Here is a 21,541-nt window from a genome sequence, read left to right as displayed (position 1 = left end):
GCTTAAAGGGGGCTGGTTGGTTCTGTTGACCTGCTTCCCTCTCTCTCCGGGGCTTTAGGGGCTGGTTGGTTCTGTTGACCTGCTTCCCCTCTCTCTCGTCGGGCTTTAGGGGCTGGTTGGTTCTGTTGACCTCTGCTTCCCCTCTCTCCGGTAATGCCCTTCAACGAGACATTCTCAGATTAACAAGCTTTCTTCTCCAAAACAAAGTTAATAATAAAACAAGTAGGAGACTCAATTGCTTCCTTAATAAAGATAAAGAATGGTATAGTATATCCATGTGATCTCCATGTTATAATCTATTCATGTGATCTCCTTATGTATAATCTAATTAATGTGATCTCCTTATGTTATAATATATTCATGTGATCTCCATATGAGCATGTATTACCCTGATCAGAAGTATTCTCATTTGACCTTCCAGTTTTGGCCACTTTTTGTTGCTAATACATCCCCAAAATACGGAACACCATTACATAAGAAGAATAACTTTGACATGGCATTGTTATATAAGAAGAATAACTTTGACATGGCATTGTTATATAAGAAGAATAACTTTGACATGGCAGTTGTTATATAAGAAGAATAACGTTTTAATTTTGACAGACCAGGTTCACTTACAGGTTGTTATTGGAGAGGACTGACGCAGGTTCACTTACAGGTTGTAATTGGAGAGGACTGACCATGTTCACTTACAGGTTGTAATTGGAGAGGACTGACCAGGTTCACTTACAGGTTGTTATTGGAGAGGACTGACCAAGGTTCACTTTACAGGTTGTTATTGGAGAGACTGACCAGGTTTCACTGTAAGTTGTTACTGGAGGGGACTGAACGCAGGTTACTTACAGGTTGTTATTGGAGAGGACTTGACCAGTGTTCACTTACCAGGTTGTTATTGGAGAGGACTTTGACCAGGTTCACTTACAGGTTGTTACTGGAGAGGACTGACAGGTTCACTTACAGGTTGTTATTGGGAGAGGACTTGACCAGGTTCACTTACAGGTTGTTATTGGAGAGGACTGACCAGGTTCACTTACAGGTTGTTATTGGAGAGGATTGACAGGTCACTTACAGGTTGTTATTGGAGAGGACTTGACCAGGTTCACTTACAGGTTGTTACTGGGAGAGGACTGAACCAGGTTCACTTACAGGTTGTTATTGGAGAGGACTTGACCCAGGTTCACTTACAGGTTGTTTATTGGAGGGACGCTTCCTGAACTGGCCCATGGCCCGGAGGTCGTGCCCTGGCACACCCGGTGCAGGGTCAACCGTGATGTCGAGTTGGAGTGTCCGCCATTGATTGGCGGAGCCGCGGTTTATAGGGCGTGATTCACGGGTATGATGTAAGGCCCATATCGCAAAATCAGATTTGAAAAACCGGCCATTATAAAATTGGTGGGGCTAACCACAACCTATGACCGAGAATACCACTGGGGTCCAGTATATGGGAAGATTTAACTGTCGAAGAAGGGTAATTAAGAAGATAATTCGTGAGTCGGGTCGCCGGTGCGTAGCGTTGCGGATGAAACACCACCCTGGTCATGGCAATCGCTAGCTTGGGTAAAGGAGTCACTACAACCCAGGTCGCACGCGCGATGGCAATTGAGGGTCCAGACATCCAGGGCCGGCCCCACCCACGGAATCCAGAGAGACATTGGTGGGCCCACTGACGGAGTATTTGTGAGTGGCTCCACACCACAGTGCGGGGCAATTGAGTAGGTAGCTGAGGTTTAAAAGCTCTTTTCGACATAGGAACGACGCTCGACGAGAGTAAATCTGTGGGGCCTGGTAACCCACATAAAGGAATGTCATATCCAGAGAGAAGGATACGCACGGAAAAAAACACCCGGGATAGAGGACCGAGACTCCGAAAAGGGGCATCCCGCGATAAGGCAAAATGGCCAGCATAGATAAGGAGTGATGTCAGGTGGACGCAGAGACACCAACCGACTTATTACTACAAACAGACTGTCTAATGCCCATAAGGATCACTCCGAAGGCGTTGTGTGCCCTCCCAGGTGTGGGAAATCCCCGATTTGCAAACTCAGCCTCAGAAGAAATTTAACTCACTTGTCAAGACCACTGAGAGGGACGAACCCATGGAGGACTAAGTCATCGCGATTGCTGTGTACCAACAAGATTAAGGAGAGAGGAGGACTGAGCGTCAGCCCTTACCCCATTGAGGTGTGTAGCCCATGGTGCTAAACAACCACCTAATTAGGCGAAAAGCATTTATCGACCCGCAATGGGCATTATTAGGGCACTTCATAAAATTGCTGGGCAGCTATGAGGGGAAACCCATCTAAGAGAGTCGATATGCACGTATATATGCCCAGTAATTTTTCCACAAGGTGGATATGTTTCGTGGATAAAAGTGATGCACAACTCATAAGAACTAAGTATCTCTCAGGACAGCCAGCTCTATTACTTCCTAAAAGCCTACCAATAATCCTCACGCCCCGACCCCCACAAAGCCTGGGACCAGACTTGGGCACCTTGCGACGTATATGACCTTTAGTTCCGATAGCGGGACAATAGTTGGTGAGGCACATCTATGGGTTAGCGCCCATTTAAAAGCATTTTAAAACCATTATAGAACAAAGCCGTGAGAGGAGGCCTGGTAGGGTTGGAATAACACCCTACAATCGGCCAAAAAAATACCGAGCGTACGGAAAAAACACGTCGCCGGCCGGTAAAAAGAAGGCGGCACAGGGTACCATGAAATTGGACGGATTGGGTCCAGTTCCGAGAGAGTGCTCTCAACGAGCTCCGGCCCCTCTAGAAAGTGTCCATTTCAACCGTTTATGAATCGGACAGAGATAGTTTGCCACTGACCTCACTCCTACTACGGACAGACTTGTGCACCACGCAAGTTGATGGTTGAGTTTCCTGTTGTCAATAGAAGGCTCAGGGTTTCATGACATAATTGCAGGTGTGTAGGCGCTGGTACCCCTGTGTCACTGGTCACACAACTCAGGAGAGATGATGTTCATCATGCCGAAACCATTATACAATTGTGGGGGGGACAGCTGGTAAGCCCGAATTACTAATACGAAAAAAAGGTGCGATGTACTGAGATCAGATTTGATGTCAGTGTGGCCGTCGATTCTACTTTTTCCGAGAGAAAAAAACGGAGCGAAAGGATGGCAATAACTTGAAATGTAGTATTGGATGGGAAATTGCGGTGAACATAATAACTCAAAAGTACAGACTCCAATCTGGTTGAGACGATGTTTTTTCTATGAATAGGTCCAATAAAATTCGAAAGGGTAACCACATATGATGAACCAATAGTAGCCATATAATTAATAGCCGACGTTGGCCCTTTTCACTTTTATAAAACATTTTACCTAGAAAATCGTGTTTTAAGAATGTTTTTGGTGGCGGAAACAAAATCCGGAAATTGGCCGAGTGTACGCAATATAGGTTTGATGATTTCCCCATATATGGGTGCTGGCGGCCAATGAATTAAGTAGGTGTTGATAGTTATCAAATCTGTAACTCGTTGCCCGATCGAAAAATCAATATTTAAACACGATTATAAAAGATTGTGGGCTCCTTTGGTAACCAAAAAAAAATACCGAGGCGGCACTACGGAAAAAAACAAAACCAGGTGCACGAAGTGTGGCAATATACTCTTCGCCCCGACTTGTCTCTCATTCACCGCGCACGATGGTGATCAGCGTTATAAGCCTATTCTTCAAAATGGTTGCGAAGGAGAAAGCACAAATATACCCCGAAATAATCAAATCATGAATTAAAAAGCCACATTCGTCCGCGATGGGCTAGAGGTTCCCAACATTGTGTGAGCTCAATTACTCGCTCTTTTATCATCTCAGTGATGGGACAACAGTTTACATGAATTGATAATAATATTTTCTTGTTCGGGAAAGCAACTGAGGTAGGAATCTATCTGGACTGGCAACTCGATTCCATTATAATTTACTGACAGACGTGCCAACAACATTAAAACCACCAAGTTCCGTGATTTTCTATTTAATGGTTTTTATAGAAAAACGGTTTATACGATTCATAGCTGTAACACACTGGGTTGTTTTTCTATTTCCGTGCCGCCTCGTGGTTGTATGTATTTTTTCTTGTTGTGCTTGATCCGACGAAGAAAAACCTCCCACACACCAATCATATTTTGGATAGCAGTTGTTACTATTTTTGAAGGGTTTTTGATAATATGTATTTTTCACGATGGGGCTACACAACCGTCAATTTTGCACCATGACTTAATTTATAAGGAATTCTTCAACCCCATCGGAAAACATTCGAGGCACGCAGGGCCCAAGCTTGATACGGAGATCAATCGATTGAGGCACCGGCCCCTCGCTTAGGGTTTTTTTTACGATGTGAATATCCGGTTCTCCTTTGAGAAAATGCTCCGGGTACCGCATGCAATTACGCAACCACAACATCTCCCCTGCGCTGTGTGGGATCGCCCAAACCAGCGTGTGTAGTTTTCTTTCCGTGCGACCCTGCGGATTATTTTATGAAAACCTGACTTTTTGGTTGTGATCTCAAGCAAGTGAAGTCCATTATCGTCGCCTAAGAGAGTTGAGGGTGGTGGCAAACATAGCTGCCCACACATGTCTCGATTTTATAAATCGGTGATATATAATTGGGGACAGCTTTTTAGAAGGGATGTATGGAGCCCATTTCGGTTCGAACTCGAGAGGGTCCACTTTAGGCACACCACTTTTAAATTAATCCCCGGCTGCAAATGCCCGCTGAGTGCGAGACACGATAATCACGGCGAGTGTTTATATCGTGCGCCAAGCCTTGCGGGCGCCCAAAGAAGTTGCCGGTGGGTGTCCTAACTTTTGGTGTGCCAAGTCGCTGTCCAGCCCTCTTGGGAGATGTTGGCTCTGGGGACGCGACAACTTGAAGTCCTCACTGTATAACTGGACATAGCGCTCGCGTGCCTGAGCTCTGGTGTCTTCTTATTGTCTATCATCCGTACGCATTGTGTGTATTTTTTGTGATTCATCATGGGAGGTCATATGGAGTGTTCCCTCACATACTTCCTACTTGTAATGTGATTGCAATAGATATTACAACATATTGCTTTTAAAATGGCGGGCTACACTACCTACACTGACCGCCCTGACTATGGAAACAAGCATATCTTGGTACGGTTGTTTAGGGCCAAGTCGGTGGGGGGGCCGGCCTGAGGGATTTATGGAGGCTTTAGAAAAAGGTCTGAATACTTTCTATGTTGAACTTTGTCAGAAAAACCGCCCGGTAGGCATGAGCAAGGTAGCCCCGCTCTTTCCTAGTTCCTCACTGGTCTATCTTACCTGGATCACAGGGCGCCTATCGAGATTGTTATAGATGGGTTTTTAAATGCCTTCTTTTCCCAGATGGTTCTGGGGTCTCCACCCCACATTCCCACCCCTCTTGCTTGATATGCAAGCCTCGCGACGTTATGGAAACATAAACAATTTACTTTCTGTACAGATCGGTGGCGAGACTCGAATATGTCCTGCGTGGAGCGCGGGCGGACGGGCCTGAGCTGATGCTTATCGCGCACGGCTTTTTAGAAAAGGTCTGGACTACGAGTCCATCATCCGCCGCCATTCGAGTCTGTGCGGTCTGGTTGTTGTTCTTTCGCCGGTTGGGTGCTTCCCTGGTATCCTTCGCTCTTTCTTGGGTTCACATCGTGCGAGGCTCCCATCAATGTGTATCAGTGGTTTATACATAAATGTCTGGTGAGAGTGCCCGGCTTCTCCGGTACATACAATACTATCGTGGCCTTCCATGATCTTGGGAGGCACATACTCCTATTTCGAAATATGGCTAGCGGTCAGGCAACACAGTCCAAGGCGGGGCCGGCTGACCAGTGCACTTAGGTCTCTGGAGAATCTCTCTAAAGCCCATCGACCCGCTGCTGTGACACCTGCCTGTATGTTTGTTTGTCGCGTCACGCCTCGGTTAGACACTATTTTTGGTGTTTCCGGTGGGCGGGATTGTACTCCATCCTTCGGAGAGGCGAGCGTATTGCATTGAGAGTCGCGTCGTTCATAGGCGCCCCCGCAACAGCACCCAGGACGTTCCTTAAGATGACGCGCACTCAGTTTCTTCAAAACCCTTGATTTCTTTTGTCTACCATAATCGTTCCCATATACTGAACCGCCAGTGGGTCTGGTTATGGTTGTGGTTACCCGCGGTTCAGTTGATGGCCATCCGAATAAGCCCTCCGGTAGACAAGCGAACCTCTCGAGCGGTGCCCTGGCAACTGTGGCACCTCCGGGCCATGGGCAGTTCAGGGCGTCCCGCTGGGCGCACGGTGGATTGCACCAGGTCCTCCTCCTGACGGGATAGGACTGGTTCTGGTCGTTCTTTGCTTAAGTGCGCCCAGGTACAACATCTAAGTTGTTGAGTGGCTACCTGGTTGATCCTGCCAGTAGGCATTGTTGTCTGCCAAAGATTAGCGCATGCAAGTCTAAGTACACACGGCCGTACAAGTGAAAACTGCGAATGGCTCATTAAATCAGTTATGGTTCCTTTGATCGCTCCAAACGTTACTTGTAACTGTGGCAATTCTAGAGCTAATACATGCCAACGAGGCTGACCTCCGGGGGATGCGTGCATTTTCTAAAGACAAAACCCATGCGGGCCAATCTCGGTTGACCGCGCTTTGGTGACTCTAGATAACCCGAAGCGAATCGCGCGCCCTTGTGGGCGGTGACGTCTCAATTCGAATGTCTGCCCTATGCAACTTTCGAGTGGTACTTTCTGTGCCTACCATGGTGACCGTACGGGTAACGGGGAATCAGTGGTTTCGATTCGGAGAGGGAGCCTGAGAAACGGCTACCACATCCAAGGAAGGCAGCAGGCGCGCAAATTACTCCCACTCCGACTCGGGGAGGTAGTTGGACGAAAATAACAATAAGGACTCTTCGAGGCCCTGTAATTGGAATGAGTACACTTTAAATCCTTTAACGAGGATCCATGGAGGGCAAGTTCTGGTGCCAGCAGCCGGGTAAATTCCAGCTCCAAATTAGCGTATTCTTTAAAAGTTGCTGCAGTTAAAAAGCTGCGTAGTTGGACCTCGGGAATCGAGCTGGCGGTCGCCGCGAGCGAGCTACCGCCTGTCCAGCCCCTGCCTTCGGCGCCCCCTCGATTGCTCTTAAACTGAGTGTCCGCGGGGTCGAAGCCGTTTACTTGAAAAAATTAGAGTGTCAAAGCAGGCCCGGTCGCTCTGAATACCGCAGCTAGGAATAGATGGAATAGGACTCCGGTTCTATTTTGTGGGTTTTTTCTTCTGAACTGGGGCCATGATTAAGAGGGACGGCCGGGGGCAATTCGTATTGTGCCGCTAGCGGTGAAATTCTTTGACCGCTGCGCAAGACGAACGAAAGGCGAAAGCCATTTGCCAAGAATGTTTTCCATTAATCAAGAACGAAAGTCGGGAGGTTCGAAGACGATCAGATACCGTCGTAGTTCCGACCATAAACGATGCCAACTAGCGATCCGGCGGCGTATTCAATGACCCGCCGGCAGCGTCCGGGAAATCCAAAGTCTTTGGGTTCCCGGGGGGAGTATGGTTGCAAAAGCTAGAAACTTAAGAATTGACGGAAGGGCACCACCAGGAGTGGAGCTGCGGCTTAATTTGACTCAACACGGGAAACCGCTCACCCGGTCCCGGACAGACGGAAAAAGGATTGACAGATTGATTAGCTCTTTCTCGATTCTGTGGGTGGTGGTGCTGCCGTTCTTAGTTTGGTGGAGCGATTTGTCTGGTTAATTTCGATAACGAACCAGACTCCCGGCATGCTGAACTAGTTATGCGGCCACCGAGCGGTGGTGGTCCAACTTCTTAGAGGACAAAGTGGCGTTCAGCACACGAGATTTGAGCAATAACAGGTATCCTGTGATGCCCTTAGGATGTCGGGGCTGCACGCGCGCCACAACTGAAGCGGATCAGCGTGTGTCTACCCTCGCCGAGAATGGCGTGGGAACCCGATGAACCCCACTCTGATAGGATTGGGGATTGCAATTATTTTCCCATGAACGAGGAATTCCACCAGAGCGCGGGTCATAAGCTCGCGTTGATTAGTCCTGCCCTTTGTACACACCCGCCGTCCTACTACCAGATTGGATGGTTTAGTGAGGTCCTCGGATCGGCGCCTGCGAGGTCGGTCACGGCCTGGTGGAGGCGCCGAGAAGACGATCATAACTTGACTACTAGAGGAAGTAAAAGTCGTAAAAAGGTTCCGTAGGTGAAACCTTGCGGAAGGATCCATTCACGGGTTGCAGCCCGCGGCAATGGGGCTGTGCTCCGAAAACCAAAAAGTCTGCTGTGGGGGTGGGTAGGGTATGGGGGCTCACGCCCGCGCCTCGCTCATCTCTCGGCGGCGGTGTCCTCGGTACCTTAGCCCGGTTCCCCGCTATTCCCTTTTGCCTAAGGTTGCACCCGCTGGCTCCATCCCTTTTCCCCGTTAGCCACGGGCCCACATGGCGCACCTATGGCAGTGAAGTCGGCCGCTACCGAAGGGGGCTGGGGGTGTCCGGTGCACCCGGGAATTCCAGAAATTAAACCCATTTAATAAGCGGCTTGAGTCATCCCACAAAACAGGACAGACCATTGTTTTGTTTTTTTTATGGGGAAGTTTGGTCCATGGATAATGTATATAAGAGTGGCAAAATTAAACACATTTGACGTCATATATTACTTCAAGACAAATATTTCAGGGAAATGTATCTTGTAAAATCAGTAGTACATCTGATGGGCACCGTTGACAAATGATTGTGTCAAAATAAAAACACAAATTGAAATGGGTAACTTGATTAGGACACTGTACGGTAATGTCCAGTCATCAGCTAACGTAGCAGAAGTGAGCCCCCTGCAGCAGTAGAAGATCTACAGTGACAGAAACAATGTGTACTCAGACCAGAGCAGTCATAGCCTGGTAGCAGTCATAGCCTGGTAGCAGTCATAGCCTGGTAGCAGTCTATTTGGGCTAACATTCCACTCCTTATGCCATGACAAGGAATTGGAATGTTAGCACAAACAGATCTGGGGCCAAGCTAGTTCAAGTCCGGTAGGAATCAAAACATTTCCCACCAAGGTTGAAAGCGTATTTCTTGATAGCTCTACATACTGTAGAGAGAGACGCTGCTACACAAAACACATCAGATATTGTAAGCTCACATTCACAGTTTATTTAAAGTTTAACGCTTCACAGGAAATAACGGAAGACTAAGTTCAATCGATAACAAATAGAAATACGTAGTAAACAGCAAATACTGACAATAATTTCAATCAATGACCTTAATCATAAATGTTTTATTTTTAAAGAGGAGAGAGAGAGAGACACACACATAGCCTTTACAATACAACATAAATATCCTTATGTGTGGAAAATACGTTAGTCTGATAGATACAGTGATAATGTCCAGTAACAGTCTGATGTGGATGTAAGAGTGGGGAAGGGAGGTGGTGAAATGTAGCGCAAGGTGCCTCCGTGTCCTATAACAACAGATGAGAGTTCATTGAAAGTTTATTCAGACGATAACGGTGGTAAGACAGACAGCATCACATCTCGAGAACAGGAGACAGACAGCATCGCATCTCGTGAACAGGAGACAGACAGCATCGCATCTCGTGAACAGAGAGAAGAGGAGACAGACAGCATCACATCTCGTGAACAGAGAGAAGAGGAGACAGACAGCATCACATCTCGTGAACAGAGAGAAGAGGAGACAGACAGCATCTCATCTCGTGAACAGAGAGAACAGGAGACAGACAGCATCGCATCTCATGAACAGAGAGAAGAGACAGACAGCATCGCATCTCGTGAACAGAGATAACAGGAACAGAGCTGTCTGATGAGAGATGGTAGATTTGGAGAGTAAAAGATTCCGGGATGATATCCTTAGGGTTGTGAGAGTACGTGGTGATTGGTCATGGGGGGGAGGGGCCTCAGTAAGGATGCTCTGACACGTATATCGTGAGCCGTATGATACTGCTGCCTCTGAAGTTGATGACGTTGTTAACGGTTACCATCTCCAGGTCCAGGACCAGCTCCCTGGGACCCTTGATGGGCCGAGATAGGACCAGAGTGGCACTCACGTTACTGGTTTGCTGTAACACGAGAGAGAGAGAGAGACACTCACGTTACTGGTTTGCTGTAACGAGAGAAAGAGAGAATAAAGAAGAGAGAGAAGTTTGAGACAACTCTTGATGTAAAAAAAGGGATTGATAAATAAACATGACAGATTGATTGACATCATGTACTACTAATTAATGTGATCCTATCTCCCCACAAAACTGGTTTTACCAGGCCTATCGCGTAATGGTAACATACAGTTCATTCAGAAAGTATTCAGACCCCTTGACTTTTTCAACATTTCATTCTAAAATTGATTAAATTTCCCCCCCCCAATCAATSTACACACAATACCCCATAATGACAAAGCAAAAACAGGTTTAGACATTTTTGCAAATGTATTAAAAATGTAAAACTGAAATACTTTATTTACATAAGGTATCTGTTATTTATTTTTAATACATTTTTGCATTTCTTTGTCATTATGGGGTATTGTGATGTCATTATGGGGTATTGTGATGTCATTATGGGGTATTGTGATATCATTATGGGGTATTGTGATGTCATTATGGGGTATTGTGTGTAGATTGATGAGGAAAACAAACAATTTAATCCATTTTAGAATAACTTAACAAAATGTGGAAACAGTCAAGGGGTCTGAATAGTTTGCGGATTCAGTAAGAAAGTGGAATATAATGGCAACATGCCTTTCCCTTCTGCATAGCAGTTGTTAGGTTAAAACCACTTCCTACATTCCTACATTCAAGTCATGATTTATGGTTTCAGACCAAACACTGACGAATCATGAGCAAACAGAGGATTCAGCACAATACTATACGCCACAGTGTACTTTGGAAGGATTCCATCACCGTCTTTGCAGTAGATTATTTCACACCAAAATGTTTTTTTTTTAAACAGCTGAGAACACCTCTAATCTAAAGAGAACACAATCAGAATCTAGCAGAGTAGAGCATCTCTAACGCTACACACTCTTAGTGCCCCATCTGCTGGCCAACTATACCAAGCACATACTGGATCCTGGACTTCCTGACGGGCCGCTCCCCAGGTGGTCAGGGTAGGCAACAACACATCAGCTGACCATCAACACGGGAAAAGGAAAAGAGGAACAACTGAATGCCTTCAACTGAAAATGTGTCTTCTGCATTTAACCCAACCCCTCTGAATCAGGGGGGGGGGGGGCTGCCTTAAATCGACATCCACGTCTTCGGCGCCCGGGGAACAGTGGGTTAACTGCCTTGCTCAGGGGCAGAACGACAGATTTTTACCTTGTCAGTGTGGGGATTTAATCCAGCAACTGCCCACAGGGTCCCTCACAGTTGCTTCCAACTGTCCCTCACAGTTGCTTGCTCACAGTTGCTTCCAACATTAAGTTTRACGACAACGACGAGACGGCCTATAGTGAGGAGGTCAGAGACCTGGCAGTGTGGTGCCAGGACAACAAACTCTCYCTCAACGYGAGCAAGACAAAGGAGATGAACATAGACTACATGAAAAGGAGGGCCGAACATGCCCCCATTCACATCGACGGGGATGTAGTGGAGCGGGTCGAGAGTTAAGTTCCTTGGTGTCCACATCTCCAACAAACTATCATGGTCCAAACACACCAAGACAGTCGTTAAAGAGGGCACGACAACACCTTCTCCCCCTCAGGACACTGAAAAGATTTGGCATGGGTCCCCAGATCCTCAAAAATGTCTATAGCKGCACCATTGAGAGCATCCTGACCCGTTGCATCACTGCATGGTATGGCAACTGTTTGGCATCCGACCGTAAGGCGCTACAGATGGTAGTGCGTATGGCCCAGTACATCACTGGGGCCAAGCTTCCTGACATCCAGGACCTCTATACCAGGCGGTGTCAGRGAAAAGCACAAAAAATGGTAAAAGACTCCAGTCACCCAAGTCATAGACTGTTCTCTCTGCTACCGCACGGCAAGCGGTACCGGAGCGCCAAGTCTAGGTCCAAGAGGCTTCTAAACAGCTTCTACCCCCAAGCCACAAGACTGCTGAACAGATAATCAAATGGTCACCCGGACTATTTGCATTGACCTCCCTCACCCTCATGTAGAACGGTCCTCCTCACCCTCATGTAGAACTCTCGTCCCTCCCTCATGTAGAACGTTCCTCCCTCACCTCATGTAGAACTCCCTCCCTCTCTCACCTCATGTAGAACTCCCCTCCCTCTCTCACCCTCATGTAGAACTCTCGTCCCTCGTTGCCCGGTCCTTTGATCTGGAAGATATAGAAAGCCCCAGGGTATCTGGTAGTGGCCTGCATCTGGAAGATGTCTGCTGGGACGCTGCGGCCTGAGGACAGGTCCATGTGGCGGTAAAGGATGGTGAAGGGCCTGTCTCTACAAGCTGGGTTCTCAGCACTACACATACACTGATGGAGGAGAGGGAGGGAAGGGAGGAATGGGATTGGGGGTAAAAAACAAGAGAGATGTATCACTTAGAGAGAAATAAATATCACTTGAACTCCTGTGTTCATGTTCATAAAGCATCAGAGTAGGAGTGCTGAATCTTGGATCAGATCCCCCTCTTTGTCCATGTCACGAAATTCATTATCATCGAAGATGCTAAACTGATCCGAGATCAGCACTCCTACTCTGAGATGCTTTATGTACATAGGAGCATTACAACGAGAGTGAGTATAAAGAAGTAGTGAGTAGAATTACACAACCACAGTCCAAGACAGACAGACTCGTGCTTCTACACCTGCATTGCTTTGCGGTTTTGGGGTTTTAGGCTGAGTTTCTGTACAGCACTTTGGAGATATCAGCTGATTATAGAAGGGCTAATAAAATACATTTGATTTGATTCTTAGTCCAAGACAGATAATCACACGAGTATACAAAACATTAAGAACACCTTCCTAATATTGAGTTGCCGCCCCCCTCAGAACAGCCTCAATTCGTCAGGGGATGGAATCTAAAGGTGTTATCACACAGGGATGCTGGCCCATGTTGACTCAATGCTTCCCACAGTTGTGTAAAGAAAAAAAAACAGCAGCTTTGCAGTTTCTTGACACAACAATCCGGTGCGCCTGGCACCTACTACCATACCCCGTTCAAAAGGCATTTAAATATGTTGTCTTGCCCATTCACCTTCTGAATGGCACACGTACACAAATCCATGTCTCAATTTTCTCAAGGCTTAAAACATCCTTCTTTAACCACCTGTCTCCTTCCCTTCATCTACACTGATCGAAGTGGATTTAACAAGTGACATCAATAAGGGATCTCAATTTTCACCTGGATTCCCCTATGTCATGGAAAGAGCATGGGTTCACAATGTCAGTGTAAACATAACCATAGTCTAAATACAGACAGACAGTATCGGTACTCACTTGTCACCGAGTTCAACGTACGGCGGATCACATTTTAGCGGATCCAAGCACGTATAGCGTCCCTGGAAATTGAAAACAAATTGTGCTGTTGTACACGTGTTGTTTACCAGTCTCACACTCATTGATATTTCAGAAACACACAACAACAATTCACGTCAGTTAGACAGCAATCGTCCCATTATTAATCACACAACAAGAGGTTGGCATGGACATTTTACAATTTATTGTAAACCACGTTGACAACAGTATGTCCGGTTGGTCACGGAATGAATCTCAAATGAGTCCTCCTTTCTCACCATTTGAGGAAGGAGGCAAGGAAAGAGGACTTGAGGAATGAAGGAAAATAACTTTTGAGATTCACCCACAAAGTAAGGTCCATCGTAATGGTATCCAATAATTCCTGATACAGTGCATTACTTTCCCACCAGAACTCTCATGCACTAACAGTGGATATCATTACTTTTCAAACCAGAACTCTCTGCACTAACAGTGGATATCATTACTTTTCACCAGAACTCTTTGCACTAACAGTGGATATCATTACTTTTCACCAGAACTCTCTGCACTAACAAGTGGATATAATTACTTTTCCACCAGAACTTCTGCACTAACAGTGGATATCATTACTTTCAACCAGAACTCTCTGCACTAACAGTGGATATCATTACTTTTCAACCAGAACTCTCTGCACTAACAGTGGATATCATTACTTTCAACCAGAACTCTCTGCACTAACAAGTGGATATCATTACTTTTCCACCAGAACTCTCTGCACTAACAGTGGTATCATAAGTATTCACCACCACCACCCCTTTTGACTTCTAAACATTTTATTGTGTAACAAAGTGAGGTTAAGAATTGATTTAAATTGTAAATGTTTTGTTCAACAATCTACACACAGTACTCTTTAATGTCATAGTGGAAGAAAAATGTTTATTTTTATATTAATTTAAAATAAAACAATAATATACCTTTATTGGATAAGTATTCAGGTTATTAATCCTGCTGAAAGGTGAATTCCTTAGATTTTCCTCTAGGATTTTGCACATGCTTAGCTCCATCCGTTTATTTTTATCTCCGGAAAACTCCCTAGTTCTTTGCCTATGTCAAGCATACCCATACCATGATGCAGCCACCACCATGCTTGAATATAAGGAGGCAGTTACTCAGTGATGTGTTTGTGTTGGATTTGCCCCAAACATAAGGCTTTGAATTTAGGCATAAAAATATATCCTTTGCCTTGTTTTTCCACAGTATTACTTTAGTGTCTTATTGCAATCAGGATGAATGTTTTGTATTCTGTACATTTTTTATTCTTCTTTTCACTCTTGTCATTTAGGACATTATTTGTTGAGTCACTACAATGTTTTGATCCATCCTCAGTTTTCTACCATCACAGCCATTGAACTCTGTAGCCATTTTAAAATCCCCAATGGTTTCATGGTAACGTCCCTGAGCAGTTTCCTTCCTGTCCTGCGCTCAGTCTAGAAGAACGACTGTATCTTTGATGTGTCTGGGTGGTTTAATAAATCATCCACGGCATAATTATTAACTTCACTGCTTAAAGAGATAATCAATGTCTGATTTGTTATTGTTACCCATCCACCAATCACTGCCCTTCTTTATGAGGCTTTCGAAAAAGCTCCGTGGTCTTTTGTAGTTGAATCTGTGCTTGATTTTCAACACTTGACTGAGAGGCCTTACAGATGTTGTATGTGTGGGGACAGAGGAAGGGATATTTATTATATTAACCAGGTAGGCATTTGAGAACAAGTTCTCATTTACAACTGCGACCTGGCCAAGATAAAGCAAAGCAGTGGACACAACACAACACAGAGTACATGGAGTAAACAAACAGACAGTTAATAACACAATAGAAAAATCTGTATACAGTGTGTGCAAATGAAGTAAGGATAGTCAAATAAACATTTGTCAACTTATTATGTGAGTTGTTAACCCTCTACACTCTATGCCATATACGGTTGGAAAATGGCCACATTTGGACACTAATAAACGGCTAAATTGGAACGTAGTGGCTGTTCAGTAACAGGCTGTACATGACGTCAGTATGGGTTTTGACTGACAGCCGTTCTGAACTTGAGCACCTCACGAGAACAAGAAGTTGCCCCCCCCCCCCCATCCCTCCCGCTAATTGGGGCAACTTTTGCTATTTTCTTGTTGTCTTTAGTGACGGAATGCTGAAATAGAAGTGACCCCCCTTTCCCGGGAGATGGGTAAAATTTTGGAAAGAAATGAAATCCAAACGTTTTTTAAGGATTATATAAATATCGCTTTGATGTCATTACAAGAAAGCACAACACCCGTGAATCCAAATGTGTACTTCACATTTCCATATCATTAAAGTCATGTTATATACAGTGTCAATGTTTATGATCACTGTTTGATGTAAAGTTACAAGATGACATGGTGTCATACCCCGGGTTATCCTGATACAGAATGAGCCTGTTTGATGTATTGTGAAGAAAATTTGCCGCTGACCACGCATCAGAATGCACTCATGGTAACCAAAATTAAGATTGGYTTCTCTGAATTGCCTAGTGAAAGYTTAACACTGTAAGATCGTATTTTATAATTAAGCTAGTTATGTAGGTGTAACAGTCACCGATTGAAACGCTATTAGCGCGCACCACCGCTAACTAGCTAGCCATTTCACATCGGTTACATCCGCAACAGAACAAGCTTCCAAATGATGCCCACCTGACCCAGATTGCGATTTATAAATGAACAATTTTTGGGATTGCGTAAACAACAACAGTAATTGTGTGATGGCGGGGCGCAGGGCTGCATTCCAAACCAAACAGCGGGGCGCAGGGCTGCATTCCAAACCAAACAACTGTGCTTGCTCTAGTTCCTCAACGGCAAAGCTAAGAGAGCTAAAAAAAAAAGCCCTTTTTATAGTTGAAGACTCTTCGAGTCATAAAAGTGCATCGAAACGACTTGGGAAATGTGTCCACTTGGAGACACCAGTTAGACCTCTCACTCAAAACCCTTGTACATTTTATGTTGCACCTCCACACATTTTCCAGGAATTATTTTCGTCATGTTACTGAATGTATTCAGAGGATTTTTTTTTAGATTATAAATAATTGCAGTGAAAAGTACAGTGAATGTAAAAATCACAAAATCGACCTTGTAAAAGTTTTGGATTCACTCGTGTGAGGTGAACTGTTGCGTCCTCACCTTTGGTCTGATAATTTGTAGAACGCTTACATTTCAGTATTTTGTGTAGATCAATGACAAAAAAAAAWAAGATTTCAATCACACTTTGTAACACAATCTAGGTCAGGTCTCCAATACCTTCACAGGTTAGGGTTAGTACAGTAGGCCTCCAATACCTTCACAGGTTAGGGTTAGTACAGTAGGCCTCCAATACCTTCACAGGTTAGGGTTAGTACAGTAGGTCTCCAATACCTTCACAGGTTAGGGTTAGTACAGTACGCCTCCATTCCCTGTACAGGTTAGGGTTAGTACAGKAGGTGTCCCTGATTACCTTCACAGCTCCTCCCATCCTCATAAAGGTAGTATCCCGCTGGGCAGTGACACTGGAAGGAGCCAGGGGTGTTCACACAGCGGTGCCGACACAGAAACTCTGAGAAACCACACTCGTCCAGGTCTGCAGTCGACATACACCGTTAGTCGTCATCACAGTAACATGGCATCACAGTAAATCAACACTAGTGGCATGCTACCGTTGGTTTAAATAAACTGATTTTACAGCATTCTACTTGCCTTTAACCATTATGGTAATCGGCCAAACATTATAGCTCAAAGTTAAATAAGGTTCACAGGCAATTCATTAATAATCATTTGTGTCGTCTTTTATGACTCACTAAAACACTGAGTGAATAGCTTAGCTTATCCTTTTGAGACACTGGGTGAATAGCTTAGCGTAGCCTTTTGAGACACTGGGTGAATAAGCTTAGCGTAGCCTTTTGAGACACTGGGTGAATAGCTTAGCGTAGCCTTTTAAGACACTGGGTGAATAGCTTAGCGTAGCCTTTTAAGACACTGGGTGAATAAGCTTAGCGTAGCCTTTTAAGACACTGGGTGAATAAGCTTAGCGTAGCCTTTTAAGACACTGGGTGAATAGCTTAGCTGTGTGTCTGCAACACCATGGTCATTGGTTGTAATTTAACACAGAATACTATGCTCTCTCTCATCATCACCATTGCAGGTGGTCCCGTCAGAAGCCAGCTCAAATCCCTGATCACAGTTACACATGTAGGAGCCGTAGGTGTTGAAACAGCCATGGGTACAGGGGTTGTCCTCACACTCATCCACATCTAGAGGGGAGGTTAGAGGACCACTTTTAATATATCACTATATAAAACACACTAATGCCTAAATAGTTAGTAATGAGGGCACGGTACAGTGTGTGTGTCGTTGTGTGTGTTGTGTGTGTGTGTGTGTGTGTGTGTGTGTGTGTGTGTGTGTGTGTGTGTGCATTATTACATGTAGCACGCTTGTGTGTGTGTGTGTATGTGTGTATGTGTGTGTGGTGTATGTGTGTGTGTGTGTGTGTGTTGTGTGTACCTTGGCAGGTCCTGCTGTCAGGGTTGAGGAGGAAGCCAGGGTTACAGGAGCAGGAATAGGAGCCTGGCACGTTGGCGCACAGCTGCTCGCAGTACCCGTAGCGACACTCATCAATGTTGGACACAGAGAGATGGAAGTTAAATAATCAAATTCTGGACACAGAGAGATGGAAGTTAACAATCAATATCTGGACACAGAGAGATGGAAGTTAACATCAATACGGAATAAATCATTCTGGACACAGAGAGATGGAAGTTAAACAATCAATATCTGGACACAGGAATGGAAGTTAAACAATCAATATCTGGACACAGAGAGATGGAAGTTAAACAATCAATATCTGGACACAGAGAGATGGAAGTTAAACAATCAATATCTGGACACAGACAGAGAGATGAAAAACATGGAATAAATTTATGGAATGAAACAGAGGAAACTGTTTGACACAGGAACTAAACCAAACAGAGGAAACTGACACGCCTAGRGCTGGGCGGTATACCGTATTTTACTATATACAGGTATTGATGCACGGACCGGTTTGGGTTTTTACTTTACCTTCTATAACGGCATTTGAATGTTTGGTTTGTTAATTGTGATACGCCGTGTGTAACGTCCATTTTTATAGTTTACTCTGCTACTTGAGCCATCCCTCTCCGCTCTCTCTCCCCCCAGACCTAGTCCCGCCCCCTGTCACTCAAGGAGCGCATTAGTTGTTGCTTGACGACGAGACACTTGCGTTCAGTCTGCTGGTCAATGCAGCACATGAAACAATGTTGATGACAACGGTGTTATTTCCACGTTGCTTCTTAATATAAATCCACGAGCATTCTATAATTACACTATTAGTTTGTGTTTCTTACATCAGCAAACGGCTAGTTTGTCTTTTCTTAGCAAGTTAAGCTAAATCGTGTTAGCCACTAATGCTAATCGCTAATAAAAGTACTGAGTCAGAGCAAACGTAGCTCGCTAATACAGCCTGATACCAGTGATGGTGGAGGCCTAAATCAGCACGTTGTTAGTGCAACAGTATCTTCTAAATCAAAGAGGAATAGGCGAAGCATGAATATGTTTTAGCTATAAGAATAATGATTTAATGTATAGGGTCCCCAAGGAAACACTGAACATCACTTTGGTTCCTACCCGTCACAATAACTCGTCCCTTACATCTTCATTCGTTGCCATGTCAAACACCCCTGTATTCAAAGTGCCCACTATTATTTATATTCTAAATATAGAATTATAATAAACATTCTATTTCCATGATTCCAAAAGTTCACCCAAGTGGTTTGATCTAAATCGCAACATTTTGTTAAAAATAAGGCCTAGTATTTTTGCCCATATCGTGGCAGTGTGGAAATGATTTCAAATGAGTGGAGGAAATGCAGAACTTGATGGAAATGCAGGAAATTACTTTAGGTTGAAGTTGAATTGAACAGAATAAACCAATCAGAATGGAGAAAGACCCATTGAAATAATTTAGAATATATGTGTTGCCAGCTAGGATCACTCCCTACTCATAAAGCAAATGTACAACTTTTATTAATCAAAAACATAAAATAGCATCAAATACCGTCATAAATTAGAAAAATACCATATGATATGATATTTTGGCCATATCGCCCAGCCCTACTTAGGCGTAGTGATGACATATCTGACCTACCCCTGAAATAGTATGATCTCTGTAAAAGCTCTGATCCCAGCTGTAATGGGTGACCTACAGTTTAACACACACACACACGTGTTTCAGTTCGTACCCTGACACTGTCCCCCGACCAGCCAGTAGCCCTCGGTACAGGAGCAGGTATATCCTCCAGCTGTGTTGATGCACACCTGGGTGGGGTTACACTGGTGGGAGTCTGTCTCACACTCATCAATGTCTGGAAGAGAGAGAGAGGACAGGGTGGGGGGGGAGTGAGAGAGAGAGAGAGAGGGGGGGGTGTCAGGTGGTAGAAACGTCACTATTGGTAGTGTATAGGATACTACGTGGAGTAACTAACCTTGTTAGTCGACTCTACCAAATAATACAATGTTTTTTTCCCCCAGAGGTCGACTACCCCTAACATTCTAAGTTCCTGAAATAATGCAGGTGCTCTGGGATTCTCAAACAGACCTCGAAGCCAGTGACACTGCATTTTTACCATTGTTCGCCTCTAATTAGGGATTTAGACCTGGGACAGTAGGGTGAGTGCAATTAATTATTTACATTTTAGTCATTTAGCAGGCGCTCTTATCCAGAACGACTTACAGTATGAGTGCATACGTTTTCTGACTGCCCCCCCCCCCCCGTGGGAATACCAAACCCTGTCGTGGCAAGACCATGTCCACACGGGACCAGGAAGAACAGAAAACCCAAGGCCGGTTTCGGACCTCAAATGGGGTCTGGGACGTGAAGACCCCGTCTTTCCTATAGCTCAATATCACAGTAAACTCAAATCAAATGTATTTATAAATAGCCTTTACATCGAGCTGATATCTCAAAAGTGCTGTACAGGAAAACCCAGCCTAAAACCCCAAACAGCAAAGCAGATGCAGGTGTACTTGAAGGCACGGTGGCTAGGAAAAGCCTCCCACTAGAAAGGCAACCAAAACCTAGAGAGAGGAACCAGGCTCAATAAGGGGTGGCGTCCTCTTCTGGCTTGTTGCCGAGTGGAGATTTTAAACAGAACATGGCCAAGATGTTCAAATGTTCATAAATGACCAGCAGGGTCAAATAATAATTTATCACAGTCAGTTGTACTAAACTGATGCATTCATCATACATGTTATGCTGTAATTCCCACAGACCGTACATAAAAATATCTCAAATGTCCATCTTCACTGTACTTGGTGATGTTAAACCTTGAATTCCTAATGCAGGTTAAAAAAGGTTATTGGCACAGATTAATTGTTCTGGGTTGACATTCCTTTAACTCCCTTAAAAATCGTTTTAACACTGCCTTACGTCTCCAACATTTCCTTATGTGGATTATCAGCAAATCAAAATGCCAAACATTTTATGCTCCTCAGAACAATTATAAGTCATATTTTAAGAGAGAGAGTGAGAAAGACGAGCGAGAGAAGAGCGGGAACAGGCAGAAGAGGCGCGAGAAGCAGAAGAGCAGAAAGGCAAGACAGAGAGGAGCAGCGGAGAAAGCAGAGAGGACTGTCGCGAGAACAGCATGAGACGAAGAAGAGCGAGAAAGAGGAGAGAGACAGAGAGCGCGAGAGAAGGCAGAGCAGCGCAGAGCGAGAAAAGGCAGAGAGACGAGGAGAAAGACAGAGAGAGTAGACGCGAGCGGAGAAAGGCAGAGAGAGTGAGCGGAGAGCGAGAAAGAGCAAGAAAGAGAGCGCGAGCAGACAGAACAAGCGAGAGAGCAGATGAGCAGAGCGAGAAAGCAGGACGAGAGAGCGAGCCGAAGAGAACAGAGAGAGAGACGAGAAGCGAGAGAGAGGCGAAAAGGCAGAAGAGCGCGAGAGAAAGGCAGAGAGAGAGGCGGAGCGAGACAGGCAGAGAGAGGCACGCAGAGAGACAGGAGAGGAGCCGGAGAGAGACAAGAGATGAGATCCGATTAAGAGCTCTCT

At 45.0% G+C, this 21,541-nt stretch overlaps 1 protein-coding gene across 1 annotated transcript; it reads right to left on the bottom strand.

Moving 5' to 3' along the window:
• Window positions 1-9,275: 9,275 nt before the first annotated feature.
• Window positions 9,276-20,121, bottom strand: LOC112077432 (fibulin-5-like). Its single transcript, XM_070441689.1, is given in 9 exon segments — window positions 9,276-10,093; window positions 12,269-12,463; window positions 13,423-13,530; window positions 13,532-13,554; window positions 16,938-17,060; window positions 17,614-17,730; window positions 17,981-18,097; window positions 19,735-19,857; window positions 20,091-20,121. Coding segments are annotated over 9 exon segments (999 nt in total). The 3' UTR covers window positions 9,276-9,931.
• Window positions 20,122-21,541: the final 1,420 nt, after the last annotated feature.

This window comes from Salvelinus sp. IW2-2015, unplaced genomic scaffold (genome assembly GCF_002910315.2).
Source record: "Salvelinus sp. IW2-2015 unplaced genomic scaffold, ASM291031v2 Un_scaffold4560, whole genome shotgun sequence".
Taxonomy (NCBI): domain Eukaryota; kingdom Metazoa; phylum Chordata; class Actinopteri; order Salmoniformes; family Salmonidae; genus Salvelinus; species Salvelinus sp. IW2-2015.
The sequence above is the reverse complement of the archived record's forward strand: the minus strand, read 5'-3'. Positions and strand labels throughout refer to the sequence as shown.